The 24,127-nt window shown below is 40.5% G+C and overlaps 1 protein-coding gene and 1 long non-coding RNA gene across 5 annotated transcripts in view; one reads left to right on the top strand and one right to left on the bottom strand.

Annotated features, from left to right (window-relative positions):
* Positions 1 to 24,127, top strand: part of SEMA6A (semaphorin 6A) — a 133,548-nt gene that overhangs the window by 75,472 nt on the left and 33,949 nt on the right. For all 4 annotated transcript variants that reach the window (XM_009208927.4, XM_009208929.4, XM_003900017.4 and 1 more), the window contains exons 4-15: positions 2,608 to 2,668; positions 3,680 to 3,742; positions 4,470 to 4,571; positions 8,231 to 8,321; positions 12,044 to 12,163; positions 12,855 to 12,943; positions 14,093 to 14,310; positions 18,495 to 18,626; positions 20,760 to 20,915; positions 22,651 to 22,827; positions 23,209 to 23,349; positions 23,437 to 23,517. In XM_009208927.4, the coding sequence (XP_009207191.1) occupies positions 2,608 to 2,668; positions 3,680 to 3,742; positions 4,470 to 4,571; positions 8,231 to 8,321; positions 12,044 to 12,163; positions 12,855 to 12,943; positions 14,093 to 14,310; positions 18,495 to 18,626; positions 20,760 to 20,915; positions 22,651 to 22,827; positions 23,209 to 23,349; positions 23,437 to 23,517 (1,431 nt within the window). The remainder of the gene's footprint in view (positions 1 to 2,607; positions 2,669 to 3,679; positions 3,743 to 4,469; positions 4,572 to 8,230; positions 8,322 to 12,043; positions 12,164 to 12,854; positions 12,944 to 14,092; positions 14,311 to 18,494; positions 18,627 to 20,759; positions 20,916 to 22,650; positions 22,828 to 23,208; positions 23,350 to 23,436; positions 23,518 to 24,127) is intronic.
* The window catches only part of LOC103885346, a 60,935-nt gene that overhangs the window by 6,808 nt on the left and 30,000 nt on the right, over positions 1 to 24,127 (bottom strand). The gene's annotated exons all lie outside the window — the stretch shown is intronic.

The following is a 24,127-nucleotide window of genomic DNA, read 5'->3' as shown; positions in this document are numbered from 1 at the left end:
CAATTGAGTCTCCGGGGGAAAAAATGGTATAACAGACGGCCCTTGTACTCAATGATTTAGCAGCGCGTGGACCACAGGTCCCAGGGCTACACGAGTGTTAGGAGCAAGGTCCTATGCAGACTTAAAAGTGACCATTATTCTAGCTCATTAAAACCAAGACAGTTTTATTCTAACTCCTCACCCCAAGGAAGGTAAGGGAAGGAAGAAATAGAAGGATAAAAAGAAGAAACACACTAATATTTTTGAAACTATCAAATAAACTCATCTTTCATTAGAGGTCAAGTTTATATCACTGTAGCATTGACATGTTGGTTTTCACACCATACGCAGCCAGTTCCTCTCAACACACACCCTTAGAAAAATTTTTGAAGGAGTTCCATGCCCACCATATTTAGGGCCTCTTCTCTCCTTTTAATTTTACACTTTATTTTTACACTTCCAACTTTAATTCACTTTAATTTTACACTTCCCAACATTGTTCTGAAAGATCCAAGTTTCTAGGCAGCAAGTAACATGATTTAAAGCTAAATCCCTCCACCCCGCCCGCCGTCGCCCAGGTTCAAGCCATGGCAACACAATTCAGTGGTGCTTGCTGGAGGGGGAAGAGGAAGTCCTAGGATTAAGTCAGTTTATGTTCAAATAACTTAATTCAGGAAGAACAGCGTATGAGACCTGGGATGCACACTAAGATGGTTGGGAATGACCCCTGATCCTGGTCTGTGGTTTACCATAAAGCACCATTTTTGTTTGCTAGGGCCATGTGAGCTCTTGGATATTGAAAAAGATTGTCATTGTCCAAAAGAAGATTTCATTCACAGAATTCTATGTTTAAAAGGCTTCCCAGTTCTTCTAGACAATTGGTGTCAGCAATCGCAAGCCAAGTCCCCTCCAGAACCCAGGGGACTGAGTGAGTGTTGGTGGCAAGAACCCCTTTCAATTCTGCTTTATTATTATCCACTTTGTAAATTCCTCTTCTTTTTTAATCTCTAAACTGCTAATTAACATAAACAGACCATGCCAAAAGGGGGCAATCTGAGAGCTTTCTGAGGAGCTGCCAATGCATATTAATCAGTTGTTCATTTACAATTCATATGTTCAGCTCCGACTTCAGTTTTGAGGGGAGGCAGGCAAGGAAAAGCCTCAAGTCATCTCAAACCTGATACCAAAGTAACAGGCAATTCCATTCCAATAATGAGTCTGACCACAGCACCACCAATAAAGTCAAACAAGTAATAAACAAATGCAATAAAACTGCCTTGAAATTAAAGAGCATGGCGATTCTGGCAGCCTACTGAAGTTTGAAGAAACTTCCCTATTCAGCAATTTACAAAACAGGCCCCTAGTCCTCCACCCCTTACCATGCCCTTCCCCCCTCTCACCCCATGCACACTCACAGTAGCAGGCAAGGGAATTTTCTAAGCCAACTGCCCTTCCTGCTCCTTTTATCTTCACGTGAGATGGCCTGTTATTTTTCTGTGTTGTGTTTTTCTAAAACAAGAAGCAAACAGATTTTCCAAGAACTGAAAAAAAAATAGATATATATGTGTGAATCCTGAAAAAAAAATAGATATATATATGTGAATATATAAGAAAAGAAATAATTCCTTTCTTATCAGCTCCTGGCTCTTTCCTTTAACTAACGAGGTGGCTTAAAAGTCTGCATAGAAGACTTGAGGTCCTGGTTTAAAGCTGTGGGTAATTTTCCAGCCCCAGGACTTCCTGCATTTTAGAAAAAGTCAATGTTATTTCAAGGGAAAATGAGCTGTTTTGCTTTCCCTCACTAGCCCCCCATCTCCTCTGTTGAGTGTAGTTCTTTTCTTTCTTACGAATTCCAGACAAAAACGCCCTTGTACTCAGCTCACACAGAAGGGGATGTTTAAATATAGCCCCACACCTGAGCTGCTGATTCTTTCTCCCCTTCCAAGGCTAGATTGGCAGCAAATTGTAAAGACAACCCAATTCTCAGCAAAACAGGAAGATGAACAGAAGCAAGAAATGTAAACTTTAGCTTAAGTACATTTTAGACTTTAATTGACCATCATTATGAGGAAAAGAGTGGCTTCTGGAAATAATTTTACCTTTATCGTCATCCATCCTGTTGACCAAATAATCAAAGTTAAGATGGAAATATATTTTCAAAAGAAAGATGGAGATGGAGATCATTTTTTTGTTAGCCCTCTTGATGAACAAATGTGGCATGTTGAATTCCAAGTATTTGGTACGTGTATTTGAAGATAATGAAAGGGCACACGAACCCATCTGTTTTCTAGATTTGGGGCCAATTTAACTTTCAGAGCCCTCCCTTCTGAGCTACATATATGCAGATGTTATAGATCTAGTGTCAGAGAGAAGAGTTAATACAGGAAAGTTTTCATAAAAGGTGTCGCTTGGAGCACAATGCCGTGATTTTTCAGAAGGTGCTAAATGGGATCCGGAGACATCACTTGAAAGCTGCGCTCTTTTCTTCTTGCATGTGGATATCATGTTTTTTTAAGAACATGGATATGGGCTTATCTGCCCTGATAAGACATAACTCATTAAGCAGAAAATGAACTGTTTTGACTCTGTGTTTGATTTGACCTTGTATTAATTTTTCTTTGCCTATAGGGACCATATTTATACTGTCGATATAGACACATCACACACGGAAGAAATTTATTGTAGCAAAGTAAGTTGTTTTAAAACCATATTTGTAAAATGAAGGACCTTTGGATAGTTCTTGAACAGAATATGTATTCTAAGTGCATTAAGATGATGTAGCTAATCATAATTTAGAGATGCCAACATGCATTTTGTGAAATCCTAATTGGGGAATAGGTTAGGATTTAATACATGTTCAGAAACAGTTATGTACTTCATATTTTATTCATCAAATGTATGTGTACATATACATTTTGAAGTTTTAGGTAATTTCTACATTTCTTTTATTAAAATATTGCCTCATTTGTCCAGGAAAATATCAGTTTCCAAAAGTAAAATTTTGTTCCACAAATGTGTTCTACAAAGGTTTCAATGTTAATTTCCATGTCTTGCAGTATTAAGTTTGATTTGACTGTTGTGGTTCAGGAACTTGATCGTTACCCGTTTCAGACAGACATAAAGTATAAGCTAAGCTTTCCTCATAACTCCACATGGGGACATTTTAGTTAATAAAACCTGTGCCATAGGAGTAGAAGATCCCTTCAGTCCATTAATCTATGGGAAGGACTATAACCTGAATTAAATCTTTGTCCACCCAGAGTGAATGTTCTCTTTATGTTTAAGAAAATGACTTCCATATTTTAAGAAAAAAGCCTTCTTTATAAAAATTGATTTTTATAAAACTGAAAGGAAAGGGCAAGGACACATATTTTATCAAAATGAGCATAATTTGGCAAATTAATTTGGATAGTTTATGTAGAATTTCCACACCGTTGTTTAATCTTCTTTCCTTTCTCCTTCATCTTTATCTCAAACAGAAGAAGATCATTTTGTGGTTTAATGAATAGATAGGAGTTCAAAATTGAACGTTTTCATCTGGAATCGTTTGTTGTTATGGTGAATTAATCATGGAGAAAGGGTGCAGAAAGCTTTCAATAAATATATGTTCAGGCTTTAGTCTCCCCAAGGGAACTCTTACTTCTAAAATCAAATGCAACAACCTCTGGGCTCTAATTGATTTCTTTCTTGATCCCTGCAGAAACTGACATGGAAATCTAGACAGGCCGATGTAGACACTTGCAGAATGAAGGGAAAACATAAGGTAGGCAATTTTCATTTCTCCTGCAGCTGCCACTTTGGGTTAAGTTTTTGACTGTTATATCCAGCCATAGACCGTGATGTAGAATGGATTGTTCTTTTTCCCTTTTCCCTCAGTAATTGCTTTTTTCATCAACTTATTGAAGGCTTTAATTTGCAAAAATAGTTTGCTTTTAATGTGATGAAACATTACAACAGCTGCTAGGCCTGCATCATGAACTACTTAGGCGCACACAGGATTATGGACACAAAGCCGGCTGCACAGAGTCTTCTGAGTGCACTCCGATGCCCACCTCCGCAGTCCAAGGCCCACAGGGAGTCTGTGGAAGAGCTCATAAAAGGCTGCCGCAGACATGCGGGGTTTTCTGCCTTTGGTCATATGACAACATAAAAACACACTTCAGCCAGCAGCTTTGTACATCAGGGAACACTGGCGCATCTGGCATTAAAATTAATATGATGGGAGGTTGGCATTTCCAAGCTTGCCTTCCTTTTGTGACATAAAATAAACACACACTCTTCCATTCTATGCCTTGTTTTTCTTTACTGTTGAAAGAGTAATCGTTGATATCGGCATCATCTTGTGGTCGTTAACATCAGGAGGAACTTGAACTTTTAATGGGAGAAGTCCTCAGCCACCTCCATTTTAACCTTACTGACCATGGCATACAGTGAAGAATCAGTTTCTGTATTGAATGGACATGATACAAACAGTTTGAATTATTTTTCAGGACGAGTGCCACAACTTTATTAAAGTTCTTCTGAAGAAAAACGATGATGCATTGTTTGTCTGTGGAACTAATGCCTTCAACCCTTCCTGCAGAAACTATAAGGTAAATGCTATTTGTCGGTTAGAACCACACTGCCAGGAGGCATTTCATAATTTACTGTGATTGTACCTGCAGCAACCTAAGAGGGGTAATTCAACACCACCTGAGTTCCTCTCACTTGTTCAACTTAATGTATTGCTCCACATGAGTGATCCTGAGCAGGCCTCTAAGCTTCCTGTTTGTTGAGGATTGATAGACACATTTTTAAAGAGCCTGCCTAGCAAAGTTAGTTTCTGTAAGACCCTTTTCTCTATTGTTCAGAAGACTGACATACTTACCATGTACACCATGTGGATTTCCTTTCTCTATTTTTTCTCCCTCCCACCCCACTATCTAACCTCTGAGCACAAAAGCACACTTATGGTGAGTGATTTCTATTCTAAAAGGTATCTCAAAAGCATGCCATTTGAAACTATAGACCTTCCTGCAAGAACACAGGAATTTAATTCCATTGAGCACTCAGCTTTCTTGACCACAGCCTTATTTACCTTGGCTTTATGCAAGCAGGGGGAAAAAAGCCCTCTTAAAGAGTTAGTAAATCTAGCTGGTTTTGATGCAGCTATAATAGAGGTGCTGATGAAGGAGGAGGGACCTTGCCAGGTGTGGAAGCAGAGGTGGCAGCGATCTGAGGTCTTGGCTGCACCACTATTAGCTTTCCTTGTACATCTTTCTGCCAGCCTTTCTCAAAGGAAACACGTACTGTGTTTTCTACTGTGGCCATCGCTGAGGTTATAAAGACAGACAGGAGGCCTCAACCCTTAGGGAAGCCAGACAGGGAGAAGAAAACAATTTCATGGGATTGCTTCCATGGTGACATCATGCAATGGATTATGGAAGCACAACACAAAAGTTCCTGCCATGCATGAGGTGAGGAGTCTGGGAAAGCTTCATAAGATGACCCCCTGTCTTCAAACTTTCCTACCTGTTGTTCTCACACCTGGAACACAAATACCATCGCCCTTAAGAAACACAGGCTCTACAAGGGCAGGGATCACATCTGTGATTCTCCAGAACCTAACATAGTGCCTCCCAAACAGGTGTTTAATTAATTTTTGTGAAGCATTGAATGAGGTAATGCCTAATCTTTGTCTTAAAGGGTAAGGAGAAGTTAGCCAAATGAAGGAAGAGAAGCATTCCAGTTAGCAGGGAACAACATGAACAAAGGCATGGAGTAAGAAATGGCCTATTGAGCTTGAGAAACCTCATTTGGTTCTGAATTGTGTGACTGTAAAGTGACAAGTGTTAACAGAAAAAAGCTTGAGATGTAGATGGCCCCAGGGATGAAGGGAAGAGAATAGATTCAGGAAATACTGAAGTGACAAAAACCAGTAGGATTTAATAATTGATAAGCAATTATTATCAATCTCTCTTTATCCTGGATAAAGAGAGAGAGGTGAGTCAAGAACGACTGCTAGGCCATCTCTTGGTGAGTAGATGGATGGGGCTGCCACCAATTCAGACAGGAAATAAAGGAAGAGCTGTGAGATTGGGGTTGGGGGTTGGGGGAGTGTGAAGGTAAAGGTTCCATTTTGCACATTATGAGAATGCCAAGCACTGTGAACAGCACTGCCTATGGGACATGAATAGAGCTATCTAGCAAGAAGATGGATCAGTAAGCTTTGGTTTAGAGAGAGATGTGGGGAGAAATATAGATTTGGGTTCCATCATCATAAAGTGAAACCCTAGGAGTGGGAAGAATGAGAAAAGCAATGATGGGCTGGAATCCACACCAGCAAGCTCACCAGAACGACCCCCTGTCTTTTCTTGGCATGTACAGTGAAGGGAGGGTCTGTTTGACCCTCATACTCATCTTCCATCTTACACTTGGAAATGGGCACCAACAGGGCCAGGGTTAGGGTGGAGCAAGTGAGGCACGTGGCTCAGGCACAAAATAGAAGGGAGCACCAAAACATTCAGTAATTAAGATGTCAGATTTTTAATGCAATATTTTTTAAAAATCAAAATTAGTACATAAAGGTCTGTTATAAACAAAAGATCAAGTTTTTAAGTAGAAAGACAAGATCTTTACTTAAGAATTTTTATTAAAAAATTATTTTATCAGTGTATAATAGAGGTAGCCAGTCTAGCCCAACATTTACTCTAGCTAGTGACAGCATGCAGATAAGGTTTCAAGTTTAATTTACCACTTAATATTCCATCCCTGTTTGTCATTATTTAGGACTCATTAAGATTAATGCTTCTAACAAATCCCAAGGAATTCCCTAGTTGGAAAGCTATCTTTTATGACAAATTATAGGTTTTCTTGGCACAGTGATATACAGGCCATGAATGGTCTGGCTTATTCTTCCTGTACATGTTCCATTTCCCACGATTCTACACCTATGGTAATGCCATCACCTCTTGCTTGTTCTAGCCACACCTGCTGAGACATGCTCCAGGAGGCCAGGCCTCTCAGAAGCCGCAGATGAGATGTTGCTCATGCTTAGTTCCCAACAATATGCCTAGCACTGTGAATGGTAGTAAGAACCCTTGGCATTGCTCAGAAAAGTGTATTTTTAGACTCAGGGCACAGCGTGACATTGCTGATGATATGGGACATAATGTATTTGGCTGCAGGGAGAATGACAGCTTCTCTCTTAAGTGCTTTTTATCAACAGATCAGGACAAAGGTTCAAAGTGAAAACAATGACCAGCCTTCCACTGAAAAACCCAAGTCTTATCATAGCACACAAGCATCAAGTTGATTAGAGTGACATGAAGCAAGAGAGTAACAAATTTTCAGTATCTGCCCCTCTACCATGCACTGATCTATATTAATTTTTATAACACAAGTAAGCTGAATGTGTTAGAAAGGTTATAGCCCCAAATTAGATTATCAAGATTATCTGGGGGAGAACTTTGAAGGCTACATACTATAAATCTAAAACTGCACTCCCTGCCTTTTTCCTCCTGTTCTCTAAACCTTTTGAACTTCTGCAAAAATCAGGCTGGGTCTTTGTATAATTATCTGTACCCGATAGTGGTTTAACTTCCCAGGAGCTGCTGTGAACACAGTCTCGGATTTGATGACTGCTTCAAGGGTTAGTTTTTACTTCTTGGAAAGAGGAAATCACTATGACTTTCATCTCTGGACCTTTCCAACCTCACAAACCAATACATTTGTACTTCACTACTTCTTGCCTTTGACCAGCTATAGCTATAGCCACTTTTTTTTTTTTAAGGATTAGTTACATTATAAAGAAAACCATATACCCCTTGTCTATTGTTTCCTCATTGCTAGGATTAGAGCGTGCACAGCTTAGGATAAGGGCATTTCCATTGCATCACTGTGTGCTAAGGCATCATTTTGAATACATGCCAGACCCACAGACCACAAAGTCTGTCAGAGTTCAACAGAAAGCTCATGGTTGGTATAAAATATTTGAAAAAGACTTTCATTAAAAAATGTGCTGGGTGGAAGAGTACACTGCTTGAAAGAATGTCTGATTTGACCATCTTTCCTCTAAAAATACGTTTTTAACACAGCTATTTTATGTGATTCTCAACTACAGTTTTAAAAAAATATATAGTGGCTTCAACAGGGTCCATCTCAAAGTGGTTACAGATTTAAAAAGGCCTGTCACATCCTGGACATTATTTCTGAGGGTTTACGGCAAAAGAAAAGGTTGTTGTTTGTAATTATATCCGATTATTTCACTTAGATGGATACGTTGGAACCATTTGGGGATGAATTCAGCGGAATGGCCAGATGCCCGTATGATGCCAAACATGCCAACGTTGCACTGTTTGCAGGTAAGCGACCTGATTTCTCCTTGTCGCATTTGCTTTTGTGTGTTTCATCCTGTCACTGTGAATCTGCTGTAGAGGATTCATGGAGTCACAGTTGTGCTTTGATTCTCTGGTGAATACTGTAATTAAGAATGCCTTTCCGTTTGAAATTGGTATGAAAATTGTACTTTTGCTTCTCAAACGAAGTCTGTGCCACACTTACCCATGCGTTTGTGCCTTCAGGAAAGGATAACAGCATAGCACTGAACATGTGATGAATCAGTTAGGGAATGTTTGGGCTCAAATAATAGAAAATCTCACCTCAAACCACCAATGTAAAAAATAATAATAAAATTTAAATTTAAAACCCCCTACTGATGTGCATTTATTGTTCAAACTAGGATGGACTTTGGGGTTGGCTAGATTCAACAACTCAACAGCGTCATCCGGGAGGCAGCTGCTTTTTATTCCCATGCTCTGCATCAACCTCATGATGAGACTGGCGGTTCTCACAATCAGAGGATGGCTACCAGCCCCAATTAGTGCTACATGTCTTCTTGTCCACATATAGAAAAGAAAGGGAAAGAAACAAAAGGAAGCCTCTGGAAGCTCTCTCAGAGCAATGAGGCCGTATACCCACAAGCTTCCAATAAACATCTTCTCAAATATCATTGACCTGATTAGGTTACATGCCCATCTCTGACGGAAAGACCATGGTGGCTGAGGGGAGGGTGCTAATTGCTTAGGCTGACCTCTACTCCCCAACACTACCCCTTCTTTCCACTGCAAAAGATATAAAGAAATCGCAAACAGACCATCATTTTCAGATTTAGTGGGATTTTTGTGTATGAGATTGTGTGCTTTAATTAGAAATTTATTTAGGAATTCATTACCAGCTGTGTATGTGGAGGTGGATGTAAGAGAAGTGTTGGTATAATAGTGATTGTTATAGCTTGTAATAAAGCAGTTAACTATAATTTCCATCACAACAGCTAAAAACTGGCACATACTAGCTGGATGAGGGACACTAGGGCTTTGATTATGAAACAAGATTGGTTCCTGGCTTCCTGAACCTCTCCCTCAGTGTCATCCATTTGTGGGCCTGAATCTGCAGTGACAGATTGTCAAGTTAAGAAGGGCAAGTTCCTCAGGTTCTCCCCCTAAATGAGAGCACAGTATTACTGAGAAGCAGTTCTGTCAAGACCACAAAGTCTTGTAGACCTATTTGTAAGGTATGAGCAAGGCAAGTGGAGAGCATACTTGGGCATATTCCCAAGTGCATGACTCCTGCTGGAGGCCCTCACTGACACTTGGAACCTGCATTAGTTGGGACCTCGGAGAATGTGGACTGCAGGGAAGAATCAAAATTTAACTGTGGGTCCAGGAGTGGTAGCTCACGCCTGTAATCCCAGCAGTGTAGGAGGCCAAGACGGGAAGATCGCTTGAGCCCAGGAGTTCAATACCAGATGGCAACATAGTGAGACACCATCTCTACAAAAAAGAAAAAAAAATTAGGTGGGCATGGAGATCAAGAGGTTGAAGTTGCAGTGAGCTGTGATTGCACCACTGCACTCCAACCTGGGTGACAGAAGGAGATCCTGTCTCAATAAAATAAAATAAAAACATAATTTAAATGTAAACTGAAAAGACGACTTATTGTAGCCTAAGGTAGAAAAGGTAGAATAGGCAGAGAACTTACTATGGCCACCAAGTTTTTAGGAGCTATACAGAGCAAGTCACATGAGTTAATACTATGACTGTCCCCACCCCTAGTGTTATATCTAAATAGATTTTCATTTAATTGTTTGAAATCTCATAAAATCTCAGCCCTCATTAATAGGAGATCCTCATTGCAAATAAATGGTATCATATTACTAAGAGTGACAGAGGCTGGGCGCAGAGGCTCACACCTGTAATATCAGCACTTTGGGAGGCCAAGGTGTGCAGATCACCTGAGGTTGAGAGTTCAAGACCAGCCTGACCAACTAAAAATACTAAAAAGGCCAGCCTGTCTCTACTAAAAATACAAAATTAGCTGGGTGTGGTGGCACATGCCTGTAATCCCAGCTACTCAGGAGGCTGAGGCAGGAGAATCACTTGAACCCGGGAGGTGGAAGTTGCAGTGAGCTGAGACAGTGCCTGCCATTACACTCCAGCCTGAGCAACAAGAGTAAACCCCAAACAAAAAAAAAAAAAAAACAAAAAAAAACAGTGGCAGAAAAGTATTCTGTTCTACAAGTGAATGTTCTGGTGAGATACTCAGTTTTTAAAAGAATGCAAAACAAAAAGAGTTTTGGGGAGTAGTTAGAAGGAATAGCCATCACCATGACCTACATTCCCCTCTGCCTTCCCCCACTACCCAGGTATATCTGTATGGCTTGGGGCTATAGGAATATAGAATATGTATTCTGTAGTCATAAATATATAAAGAATGTCTTTATGACCTGGGGCTCAAAATTCGTAAGAAAAGTTAAGATTAGTAGATATTTTTGGACCAATTTAAAGGTTTGCTCTCTGCAGTTTAAATCTCCCAAAATAGTCAAAACTTATTGACATATAGCTGTTAATATTGCAGATATTAAGACATCTCTAAATTGAACCTGGACAAATTTTAATTATTTTAAGACCAAAGACAGACATCAAGATCTTTGTTTAAGTATATTTGGATATGAGTTTTTTTAAAACAAACAAAGAAAACCATAAACCATTATGTTTACACTACATATAAAAGAGCTTGAACAGTACTATGTTGTATATAAGTCACTTTGACATACAGCTAATGAATATATGTAATCCACTAAAAGTGAATCACCGAAGTAGTTTTTTTTATTTTGAATGTAATTCTTGTTTCCATTTAATGAACATAGATTTTGCTCTTCTAGAACACCCCTTTTGATTATTTGTTGGCAGAGTGTTTGCTAAGCCAGGAAGGAACCAAAAGGTCTAGAGACTAATCTTCAGTCTGCTTTATTCTCTTATGCCTCGGATCTACCCTCAATCATATCTCCCCCAAAGCATGAATTATTAAGGAAAGACTTGTCTGAACTCAGTATCACTCCTTCCCCTTTCTTCTTTGCTTTAGCATGTTGTATTTCAGAATGTTTTTAGTTTGTGACTTTGGAGATACCGAAGCAAATACCTGTTATTGAAACCAGATTGCCAGGATTTAGTGAACTGTCAAACCTGAGGTCAAGGGGAGCTGTGACTCCCAGGACCGTAGCAATTTAGTCAGCCCTTTTTTGCTTATGAACCCTCTCTCTTTAACTCCTCTCACCTGATCAGACTGAGGACTCCTTTACTTACGCATGTGCCCAGAATTTCTGGGGATACAATCAGCATCCATCTCTCCCTGGGCTCTCACCTAATCCAGTTTACCATGGCGTGGTGGCAGTAATAGTGTCCAAGGATCCTTGGCCTTGAGATTTCAGTCAAGATCCAGCTAATCAAGTGAAGCAAACATTTTTCATCTACCCTGTTCCCTGAGCTGCTGCTGGTACTGCTGCTTAAAAAAAAAAAAAAAAAATTGCCGTGCAATTTAAAAATGAAAAATGTTTCATCTCTCATGATCCCAATTTAAAATGGTTAGGAATGTGGGCCAAGAGTTTTCCCAGTGACTCTTGGATTTTTCCCAGTTGTCCTATCTCATTTGCCTCATGTTGGAAAGCAATCTAAGGGATGTCTTTATTATTCCTCCACCCCCACTGACTTGCTCCCACCCTGTTCACCTCTTTTCTTTTCCTTCTAAGATGGAAAGCTATACTCAGCCACAGTGACTGACTTCCTTGCCATTGACGCAGTCATTTACCGGAGTCTTGGAGAAAGCCCTACCCTGCGGACCGTCAAGCACGATTCAAAATGGTTGAAAGGTGAACAAACAATTAAAAGAAGGAGGGTCAGAGGGGAGGGGAATACATATCTTGTGGGAGATCTAGAGTCTGGAGGGACCAGACTGTAGCTTCATTTTAGTAATGACTTCTGACAGACAGAAACATGTAAATTGCATCTTTGGCTTCAACTGATTTATTTACCTCCCTTTTTTCCTTCCCCTGAGTTTCTGGAGTATTAACAAAACTACCAATGCCACAACAATAGAATACATTACATTCATCTTTTCTTGCTTCAAGCTCTCATTTCCGAGTCCTGCATGAAAAGAACTGAACAATGCATTCATGGAAGGGGACAGGGGCTTGGAGGTGGTGGGGAAGAGGAGAAAAGCTATTCACAGCCCTATATGAGTCAGGGTGACGAGGCAATGTATACAAAATCTTCTCTGTAATAGGGGCATTCCATTGTGGAAAATAAAATTACAGAGATATGCAAAATTCGATAATTCTTCATTGTTGATTGCAAAGCTTCTGAAAGATATAATGTGTAAGTGTGAATGCCTTATGAAATCACCAGTGCTTGCATGTGTGAAGTCATTAGAAATGGTTAGTGTTAACCAAATGTCTAATGGCCCTACACTTTTAATTAATAACATGTCTTTGGCTACACTTGATTGAAATTCTGTTAACTCTGCATGACATGTTCCCAATTAAAGTGCCTATTTGTCTACAGAACCATACTTTGTTCAAGCTGTGGATTACGGAGATTATATCTACTTCTTCTTCAGGGAAATAGCAGTGGAGTATAACACCATGGGAAAGGTAAGAGGGGATGCTTTCCCTGGCTCACGTTGTAATATTTTCAGAAACCTACACCTTTGGACAAATGTTGTTGTTATCAATGATCTTGAAATGAGAACCATAAATCTAGTAACAGTCTTGGAAGCCCTATCTGCTTTTTCAGAACAGTAACAAATCACAGGAAATTTCTTAAGTATTTCTATTGAAAATTTATGTTTGGTTAGTTTCATGCTGAGATTCAAGTATCTTTTTTTTCTTTTTGAGACGGAGTCTTGCTCAGTTGCCCAGGTAGGATTGCAATGGTACAATCTCGGCTCACTGCAACCTCTGCCTCCCGGGTTCAAGTGATTCTCCTGCCTCAGCCTCCTGAGTAGCTGGGATTACAGGCATGCGCCACCGTGCCCCACTAATTTTTTTTTGTTTTTAGTAGAGACAGGGTTTCACTGTGTTGGCAGGGTGGTCTTGAACCCCTGACCTCAAGTAATTCACCCGCTTCAGCCTCCCAAAATGCTGGGATTACAGGCATGAGCCTCCACACCTGGCCCAAGATTCAAGTGTCTTGAGATGTGATTTCCAGGTAGACTCAACAGTTTTTTTTTTTTTTTTTTTTTCATAATTGAGTGGCTCCACAGAGACCGTAACTATCCGGTATCTTTAATCAAATTGAGTCTTGATTTTTGTCTTTATTGCAAAAAGCAATACAACATTTAGGGGATATCCATTTTAAGTTCTTTTTACCAGAGACTAGATCAAGGTCCCTAAGTTGAAGGGTAACATAGAATGCCAGGGTGGCTTGCACAGATTCAGGGCCCAGAGAGGCAGCTAGTGAGGATGGCAGAGATGGTGCATACAAAGTGTGCTTTTGTTTGAGGAAATAAAAAGCTAAGCAGTCTGTATGGAAATGAGTTTATGTGGCTGGGAGCTGATTCCCTGAAGGATTTATGGCTCTGTATTAAATGCCACAGCCTTATCTTTTAAAACATGCTGCTCCAATGCTGAGTTTTCCTCTTTTTTTCTTTTCTTTTCTTTTTTTTTTTCTACTGATTTTAGAAATAGTATTAAATTAAGCACCTTGTTATTTTGTTTCTGTTTTCAAGGAATGGAAATTCTACTAAGATCTCCTTGCAAAACGAATGCATTTCATTTTCCCTATGTGTTTTCCCTCTGCAGGTAGTTTTCCCAAGAGTAGCTCAGGTTTGTAAGAATGATATGGGAGGATCTCAAAGAGTCCTGGAGAAACAGTGGACATCGTTCCTGAAAGCGCGCCTGAACTGCTCAGTTCCCGGAGACTCTCATTTTTATTTCAACATTCTCCAGGCAGTTACAGATGTGATTCGTATCAATGGGCGTGATGTTGTCCTGGCAACCTTTTCTACACCTTATAACAGGTAATCATGCCCTAGCTGTGTTGACCTCATCAATTCTTCCTGGCTTCCTTCTCCCAGGGGGTTCTCTTCTAATAAACAATATTTGCAACTGACTGAAAATTGTGTGTAGCTAAAAAGCACTTAACACTTAGTTTTCATCAACAAATTAATAGTAGTTTATAAGCACTATTAAGTTAGGTTTTAGGGGAAGTAATTAGATAAATTATAACAATATCTTCTATTTATATAAGCCTGTTACATAAACACTTTTTATGTGTTATTTGTAAATCTTTCTAGTAATCCTAGAAACTAGATAATATTGTCCTCTTTTTCCACTTAAAGAAACTCAGCTCAACATATTATACTACCTGGTCCAAGTAGTCAGTAGATGGAAGAGGCAGCTTTGGAACTCAAGAATGTTCCTCCTGTCTCTTCTAGGTCATCTAATAATTTGCAGTATTTGACTTTTAATATTCTCATGACTGGATCAGTACCTTTTGAAGTTAAAACACTAGAAATGTATTCAAATGCTACAGGGTAAAATCTAGGATTCAAGTGAGTTATAAAGGACTTTGGTTATTATCCTGTCCAACAAAGTCACCCTTGGGCAAGCTCACTCAGTAAGTTGGGTCACAACCCAGACCCCAACCACAGCACTGGAATCTGACTCTGGAGGGTCCTAGTGATAACGTATAAACCATCCAACATTGTACCTACAAATTATGAGTGTCAGCCTAGTCACTCCTATTTTTGTATTTAGTTAAAACTAAGACTCTGGGCAACTAAATGATGCACTAATAATTGTTCCTAGAGCAGTGAAAATGTGTACAGAACAGAAGGAAGATAAGCATTAGTGTTTTTCCTTAGTACTCATCTCTCTGTTAAGCCAATGAGATTTCAGAATCCTAGTACTATTGTGTGAAAATGATCCTAACTGTGTGCATGGTCGTGAAATCTAAATTCATGTGCTGTGTTCTCATTTCTGTGCAGAATTTTGGGTGTTCTGTATTGAGTATCTTCCTCTAGTAATACACTATTTCGCTTTGAATTAAACTTTTTACAAAGACTTTTAAGAATATGATGAGTGCCTAAATGACAGGCACACAAATGATAAAACTAAAGGATAGCACCTAGAAAGAAATGCTTAAGAACTGAGTAGAGCCCGGAACAGACCAAACTTCATGAAGGATGAAATCATGTTCCTCAATTATACAGCGGATGAGAGTCAAGATCCCCACTGAAAATAATACGAAAATATGAACCCATATTGCACCAAGAAGTATTCAGTTAGATTTAAGTAAGCTTTAAACATCTGTAGGGATTTTCAGACTTGCGGATAACAATGATATTTAAAAATTCAGGCTTCTATTGCTCATACATCAGAACCTGTCTCTCTAGGATTTGGTAAACGTATACTGTCTTGGCACATGGAAATGCAGGGACTAGTGGAATCTAAGAGCAGTTCTAGTTTTCTAGTTTCTGTTTTGTTTTGCCTTGTTTTTTAAGGGTGTGGGTTGCTTTGTGATTACAATATAGTAGTAAGCCCTTAAATATCATACATAACACCATTTATAGTATTTTCTTAAAAGACCCCTAAGAAGTATCCACTTAGTGCATGCTTATGCAGTCTTGGAAATCATATTTGTTTGATAATCTAACATTCACATAAAAATATGCATACCCATTGTCATGTATAAGTTATAGTCCCTCTGTTTTCACTTTCTCTGGTTTCATCCCTCTCTACTTCATGCTTTACACATGCACACTTGGTCATATCAAATTGTTTCAAATCCATTATTTGCCCTGAGGATAAAGCCCTTGCTCTTTGGCATAACACACAATCCCCCACAGGGTCTGACCCCATTTCCTCCTCTAGTTCATCCCCTCCCATCCTCTGCTATGCAGCCTGTGCCATGGGCTGATTGGAGCAAAGATCTGCTCCTTCAATGTGCCATGCTTTGCTCACTCTTTGCTTTCTGCAAGATCTGCCCACCTGACCAACATCTGCCCACTGAAACCCTGCGGATGCTTCAAATGTCAGCTAGTCACCTCCTATGTGACTTTGTGCATATTCCTTTTATACTCTGCTCTTACCAGATTGTCCTAAAGATGTTGTTGTTGTGATTTTTGTTATTATTCTTTTTTCTATTTTTTCCTGAGATGGAGTCTCACTCTGTCACCCAGGCTGGAGTGCAATGAGCCATCCCTGCTCACTGCAACCTCCACCTCCTGGACTCAAGCAATTCTCCTTATTTTTGTCATTATTCTTATACTTGCCTCCACACTGAACTGTGAGCCAACTGAAGGAAAGACCATATGTTGTTTGTGGAGCACTTACTGCCTTAAGTAGGGGTTCCATAAATATATGTTGAATGAATGGAAAATGGGAAGAAAGGAATGATGGAAAATTGAAAGGAATGAAAGGAAGGAAGGAGAGAGGAATGTAAGGAAGGAAAAAAAAAAAAGGATTTTACAACTGATTCTAACCTCGGGAAGACTACGAAACCCTAGGATATTTTTAGTTATTATGAGATGCATCATAAAAGACTTCAAACAGCATTTATCCTATTTTTCTTAATACATAAGGCAAATACTATATGTAATTGTGTTACTTTCAGAAAAGGAATATGTGACGAGAGTCTTACAAAATTAAATAAATAATGCAAAGGTTCTGAAATTCCAAAACAAATGAGAACCACTGTCTTTTTTTTTTTTTCCCTTGAGACAGAGTCTCACTCTGTCACCCAGGCTGGAGTACAGTGGCTCAGTCTTGGCTCACCGCAACCTCCACTCCCAGGTTCAAGCGATTCTCATGCCTCAGCCTCCCGAGTAGCTGGGATTACAGGCGCCCACCACCAGGCCTGGCTAATTTTTGTATTTTTAGTAAAGATGAGGTTTCACCATGTCGGCCACTCTGCTCTTGAACTCCTGATCTCAAGTTATCTACCCACCTCGGCCTCCCAAAGTGCTGGGATTATAGGCGTGAGCCACTGCACCCGCCCTATCACTGTCTTATACACTTAATTCTGTGAACAACATATATACCTGTATAAATTTATATGTATTTAAAATTTATTTTGCCACCTTATTTTAAATAAGCAGTTTAAGCTTCTCCCTATTTCTTGCTTTATTTAAGCAATTATTATTAAGCAATTATTCAATAATTTTCTTATGAAATTAAAGATGGAATAAATTATCCTAATCATTTATGAAGTTATTTTTATATCTGTTCAACATTTGCAAAATTCAACACAAAATCATTCTCTGTGGATGATACTCCCTGCCCTGGATGATGTTCCCGCACTGCAGGGCGCCCATGTCTCTTGTCCTGGGTGCTCTGGCCATGTAATGACCCACTATCTCAAAACCTGATTAAAACTCTTGGCCAGCTGGTGCCTGTGATTTATTTGATCAAAATCATAGAGCAACTCTAGTCAAAAACAAATGTGGGTCCAAATGTAAACAGTGTATCCAGATGAATGAATAATTCATTCCTTCCCATCACTGATTAAAAAAAGAAGCCTAAGTCCTTCCAGGGGTGCCAGGCAAGGATATAATTATAGGTGGAGCTGAGGGCCATTTTTATTATTTAGCACTTTATAAAGTACTTTATTTGCAAAGTGATGGCATTTTAGAGACTTAAATTGTTTAGTCTTATGTAAGTAATCAGGAAGGTAAAAATTTAAATGTATAGAGACTAACATAAAATGTATGTGGGTTTCCCCACAAACACATTCTCACACCCTGAGTTCTTGGCTTGAAAAACCAGATACAAAGAAGCAATATGTGGACATTGGGAGAGCATTTTTGTTTCAAATTTTCACCAATATTAGTGATACAGAATGCTATCCAGAGACTTCAGAGAGGTCATTGATAATTAGTGTCAGGGAATTCATGAAACTTCCATCACTAGCTCAACAATTCTTCCTTTATAAACAAAAGCAGTTCAAGAGGCAATGTAGACATGAAGGGTTTTTTTCCTCTCTGTGAGCTTGCTACAACTAGCCCATTCTTTAAGGCAACTGATGCAAATTTGATTGAGAGAAATATTTTCTTTGTGTACTAAGATCCCTTACATTTATAGTGTCCAAGGTATGAACTTTAAATTTCACTTGCTGTACTAGGAAAGTTTCTCTGGAGTATGTTCCAAACTACATGCATAACCAGTGCGTGAGTAACACTTGATGTGAAATGTCATGTTGTAGCATCCCTGGGTCTGCAGTCTGTGCCTATGACATGCTTGACATTGCCAGTGTTTTTACTGGGAGATTCAAGGAACAGAAGTCTCCCGATTCCACCTGGACACCAGTTCCTGATGAACGAGTTCCTAAGCCCAGGTATGTGCAAATATTCATATGGCTATTTTAAACTTTAGAAATGGCAACGCTTGCACCTCTGATAATGAACATCCTATGAACTGCACACTAGTGCCTTCCATGCCAGCCAAGCAGATTGCCTTCATCTCATTAACCAAAACCCAAAGTTACCTTCTCATATAGTCAAACCAATGTTCCTCTAGTCTTCTGCTTTAACCTCCAGATATTTATTTATCCAATGTAATACTACAATGGTGGAAACCATTTGAGGCCTTACTGGCTTATAGTTGGGAAAACTGAGGCCCAGAGAGGTAAAGGGTATTGCAGAAGTTCAATAGCAGGGGGAATGATTTCCGCTGCTTCTTTATGCTTCCGTTCAATTTTATAGAGACCCATGTCTTCAAACCCAAATAAAATAGGAAACGTAAATAGTGTTTTCTGGATTTTGTGGCCAAGCTGGATCAGAGTTGAGTCTAGGACTCCAGACCGAGGGTGAGAAGAATATAGCGGGTAGAGTGGACCATTAAGATGTCTCTGGTCTGCCAGATTCTGGTCTGTTTTGGGTCCAAATACAGTGCAGTGTCCTCCTCCCCAGATCATACCTTAGAATTGCTTTCATGAGATACTGTGGTCCAAAGGCAACCCAGAGACCTATGTTGTCCTATGTAGTCGCTTCCTAAACAGGCTAAGTCATCCTAACTGGGACAGGAGGGAAGTTCCCCCAAGCCCTTTGCCTGCCTCTCTTTGTGGCACACACTCACAGCTCCATCGCAGCATTTGCACTCCAGGTTCCATAGAAACAACCATGGTGTCTGTCCTCCCCCGGAGTTGTGTGCCTCTGGAAGGAAGCCCAACATCTTACTAATTTTTTTGTTTTTCAACTCTCTTCCGCAACCTCCAGTCCTCCCCACAACGTACCTGGCCAAGTACACTTACATGAACAAACTTAGGTAATATAAATCAATTATACCCAGAGGAGAAACTTAGTGGTTCATCCATCTTCATTACCTGAATTATCTGGCATGTTGATACTCTGTTACTTATGGAGAGCAAACTAGGTGTGAAAAGCACACCCCAGCAACCTCAGACAGATAGTCTTAAATCATTGCCTGGGATTGTTAACTACCTTCTAGATAAGCAGGAAGGGGAGTTAAGCCTGAGGGATTGGGTTTCAGAAAGTTCTTATGTAATACTCCTTGGTGTGTAAAGGTGGTGTCACTCAACCAATACCAGCACATATACTTTAAGTGATTTTCTACTAATGGCAGTGAGTTTGCCCACATACTTCCACATGCCTGCCTCGTCCCTCTTGCAGCAGTCAGGATGCTCCCAGGATGCTGCCTTGGGACAGTGTGGGCATAGGAGTGGTTCATGCTGGTGTCGTGAGGGTCCAGTCTCCTCTCCTGCACCACCCAGGCACACCAGGTGTCTGGACCAGATGGGCTTCATTGTTTCCCTAATCTGACTTTGCTGGGATGACCCCTGACTCCTGAAACCATAGAATTTCTTGTAGTAGCAAATGTTTACGGTCGTCATTCAATGACAAGAAAATGACCTTTCAGGAAAGAATCTGATATAATTGGCTTTTCATACCCGCCAAAATCAAACAAAAATAAAAACAACAATAAGAAACAAAACCCAAATGTTCTCTGAGGGAGCCCCAGGTAATGAAACATGATTACATGGAGTCTTGCTGGCACGTACCCTATTGACTTTTGGAGAGTCTTTGCTTTCTACACTTGCGAAAACGTCAACCTAATTCTCTCCCTCTATAGAGTAAATGCATGAGGAATCTCTAGCAGCCTTTTTGGATAAGTAAAACCATCCGTGAGATACGTGCAAACCACACTCACTCACTTGTTTCAAGCTCCATCACTGTTTACTGAAGTTTGTTTGTGCTTCTGGGAGGAAGCCAGCCTGCCCCCAGCTGAGGCTGAACTGTGCTGGCTGAGGCTCCTCTATGAAATGAGGAGGCGGCTCAGAGGAAATCTCAGCATATTGTGCTTGGTGGCATTCTGCATTGTTTAACTTCCTCCTCTCAGGCTGCAGTACATTCTTCTCCATTCCAGATGCTTAGAGAAGCAGTTCATTCAAAGAATTTGCCATAAGGCACAAAATGAACTCCCTCCTTCTTCACCCTTTGTTTCATTTTAGGCCAGGTTGCTGTGCTGGCTCATCCTCCTTAGAAAGATATGCAACCTCCAATGAGTTTCCTGATGATACCCTGAACTTCATCAAGACGCACCCACTCATGGATGAGGCAGTGCCCTCCATCTTCAACAGGCCATGGTTCCTGAGAACAATGGTCAGGTGGGTGTCAAGCAAACCGTGTCCTGATGAATTTCCTGACTTCATCTCATGCTCGGAGAACCGATCGGTGGATCATGCTTTGAAATGCCACAAACATCTTCTGCTATCCTGGGCATTCATTCAGCTGTGGAGTGCTGGCCGGTTGGTTGGATGCCACTATCCCCCCATACACACATTCCCAGGGAGAAGAGTTCCAGTATTTTCAGGCTAGTTGGACACATGCCAGCAATTAGAGGAAGGAAATACCTTTCCTTCTGGATTAGCCCATTGATCCAATCTGTGCAAAAATAGAGCAGCAGTGAAGGAGAACCAGTGAATGGATGTGGATACCTGATTGGTTGGAAATGATTACAAAACTCGCAGCAGATTCCACCTGAGCATGGCTCATGGATTGTTCACTGTCACACAGAGCACAGACACCACATTCGCCAGTGTGAAGGATTCATAGTTTAGTATTCTTTTTCTGAACTGGTGGCCAACAGCGAAGGGACAGCCAATTAGAGATCTGTGATTGCATTAAAAAAACTCTTCCTAGTATTTATTCAGAGCTTATTTCCAAACAGTTCAACAGGCTTTCCCAAGTACCATCCCACTGTGGTAGTCATCAAACAAAATGTTAATTAACTTTACCACTATTTTTATACTCTGACTTTATTAAAATATATTAAAGCACTGTAATAGCTCTGGCACATAAAATGGAAACCACGGTATATAACTTGCAGGAGGGTCTGTTTTCTGGTTCCAGCTACGGTGCTTAGGACAACTGGGTGCCCATAGAATGTCGAATGTTCAAGAGATTTCAGAGAAAGCAAATTGCTGGTAGGACTTATCCTAGGTATGCCCTTCACCTTTAGCTTTAAATGGATATTGTTTGGCTTGCAGGTCCCTGCAGTTTTTAGCAGTGCCATTAGCACCCTACCTCCTCATCCTTGAGAAGTCTCCCAGCCCCTCTACATACAACTGGAAAGCTTTCCAATCAAACATTTTGTCGATGAAGGCTTTGTACCTCAGAGGAAGAGTATGGAGAAATGGTAGTCATTGCTTTTCAATGTTAAATTAAAGGTTAAATGAATTTATTACTTCTTACCTTCATCATAGGAGACATTAGTCTTTGCTTGTCGTTCATGGAAGGGATTATTGCTAAGTAGTTTCAGGTGGTTTTGGCTATCTATTATGGGACTTGGCCCAGAAACACACACACATACACACACACACACACACATTCACACCTCCTTCCTCCCCTTTGGAGCCATACTAATGCTCTGCAAATGGAAATAAAGGGCCAGAACCACTTGAGAACATTATTTATATACATACATTTTTCTTGAGGTTATTACTAGAAAGCTATGGCACAGCTGTTTGAAGTGGAACAGGGAACACTTTAATGATAGACCAACAGGCCGGGCGCGGTGGCTCAAGCCTGTAATCCCAGCACTTTGGGAGGCCGAGACGGGTGGATCACGAGGTCAGGAGATCGAGACCATCCTGGCTCACATGGTGAAACCCTGTCTGTACTAAAAAATACAAAAAAATAGCTGGGCGAGGTGGCGGGCGCCTGTAGTCCCAGCTACTCGGGAGGCTGAGGCAGGAGAATGGCGTAAACCCGGGAGGCAGAGCTTGCAGTGAGCTGAGATGCAGCCACTGCACTCCAGCCTGGGTGACAGAGCGAGACTCCGTCTCAAAAAAAAAATGATAGACCAACAAAGAGATAAAAAATGTGGTCCTGTCATTTTAGATACCGCCTGACCAAAATTGCAGTGGACACAGCTGCTGGGCCGTATCAGAATCACACTGTGGTTTTTCTGGGATCAGAGAAGGGAATCATCTTGAAGTTTTTGGCCAGGATAGGAAACAGTGGTTTTCTAAATGACAGCCTTTTCCTGGAGGAGATGAGCGTTTACAACCCTGAAAAGTAAGTAAAATATTTGGTTCTTCCTTAGTTATTATTTGTTATGCTATTATGGTCCCTTTCATTCAGAGAAAATCATGGCTGACTTAGGTTTTATGCATTTTTAGATGACTTTTTAATGCTGTTTGTAAAAATTTTTTAACATCTAAAAAGCATTATTTTCTCCTTGCCAGTGTGTGTGTGTATGTGTGTGTGTGTGTGTTTATATAGATACATACATATGTGTGTGTCTACATGTGTGCATGAGCATAAGGATTTGTTTGTTTCACTGCCAATTAGATCAGATTAAGAGATTGCCTTGTGGGCTGGGAAGTGGGATGTGAGGGTGGTGCTGAGAAAAAGAGAAGAGTCTATTAATGATATTATCTTGCCTGATGAAATTAGATGCAGCTATGATGGAGTCGAAGACAAAAGGATCATGGGCATGCAGCTGGACAGAGCAAGCAGCTCTCTGTATGTTGCATTCTCTACCTGTGTGATAAAGGTTCCCCTTGGCCGGTGTGAACGACATGGGAAGTGTAAAAAGTATGTATTTTGCCTCACTGACAATTAGAAAGTCCGTGGTGGCTAGGAAACAGTCCTAGGTAGCTCATGGTCATCCTCTTCCTGCAGAACCTGTATTGCCTCCAGAGACCCGTATTGTGGGTGGATAAAGGAAGGTGGTGCCTGTACCCATTTATCACCCAATAGCAGGTAAGGAGCCTGAGGAGTGGGAGAGAGGGTACAGTGGCTTCCAGCCAAGGTGTATTCTAGATGTAAGATTTGCTCTGCTCTCACACTCCACCACACAGCTTTCTGTGCACAAACACCAGAAACGGGACTGTCAGCCTTTCTCCTTCCCTTTCCCATTTCATGGAGCCTCACCACATCACATGTGGCAGATTTCCAATTGATTAATCATCCTCAGACTGATTAAAAACACAGAATGGAAACACAGTGGGCTTCAATGTATTCCCTAGAGAGAGAGACAAGAAGGTGCCTGCCTTGATCATCATGGTGGGAGAAAAGCAGAGAAAAGGAGCAATAGGATACCAATTAGATTAGTGAGTGCTTTGTTCAGCCATAGCAAAACTGGCTCTTGTAATTGACTGTGCAGGGCTGAGAAGAAGTTGCAGAACATTTGTTAAGCAATGCAATTGTACTGCAAGCATGGTGTATACATCCAATAAACCTTTTCCTGCGCTGACGAGCGGTTGACCCTGTTACTCTTTAGGCAGTCAATCAATTCTTGGCAGTTCTCCAACAGATCAGCTAGATGAGGCCAGTCCACCATGCCTGTGATTTGGGTGTTTAAAATTGTTAC

The sequence above is a fragment of the Papio anubis genome, chromosome 5 (genome assembly GCF_008728515.1).
Source record: "Papio anubis isolate 15944 chromosome 5, Panubis1.0, whole genome shotgun sequence".
NCBI lineage: Eukaryota > Metazoa > Chordata > Mammalia > Primates > Cercopithecidae > Papio > Papio anubis.
Note: the sequence above shows the minus strand (reverse complement) of the source record. Positions and strands in the feature narration are given on the sequence as shown.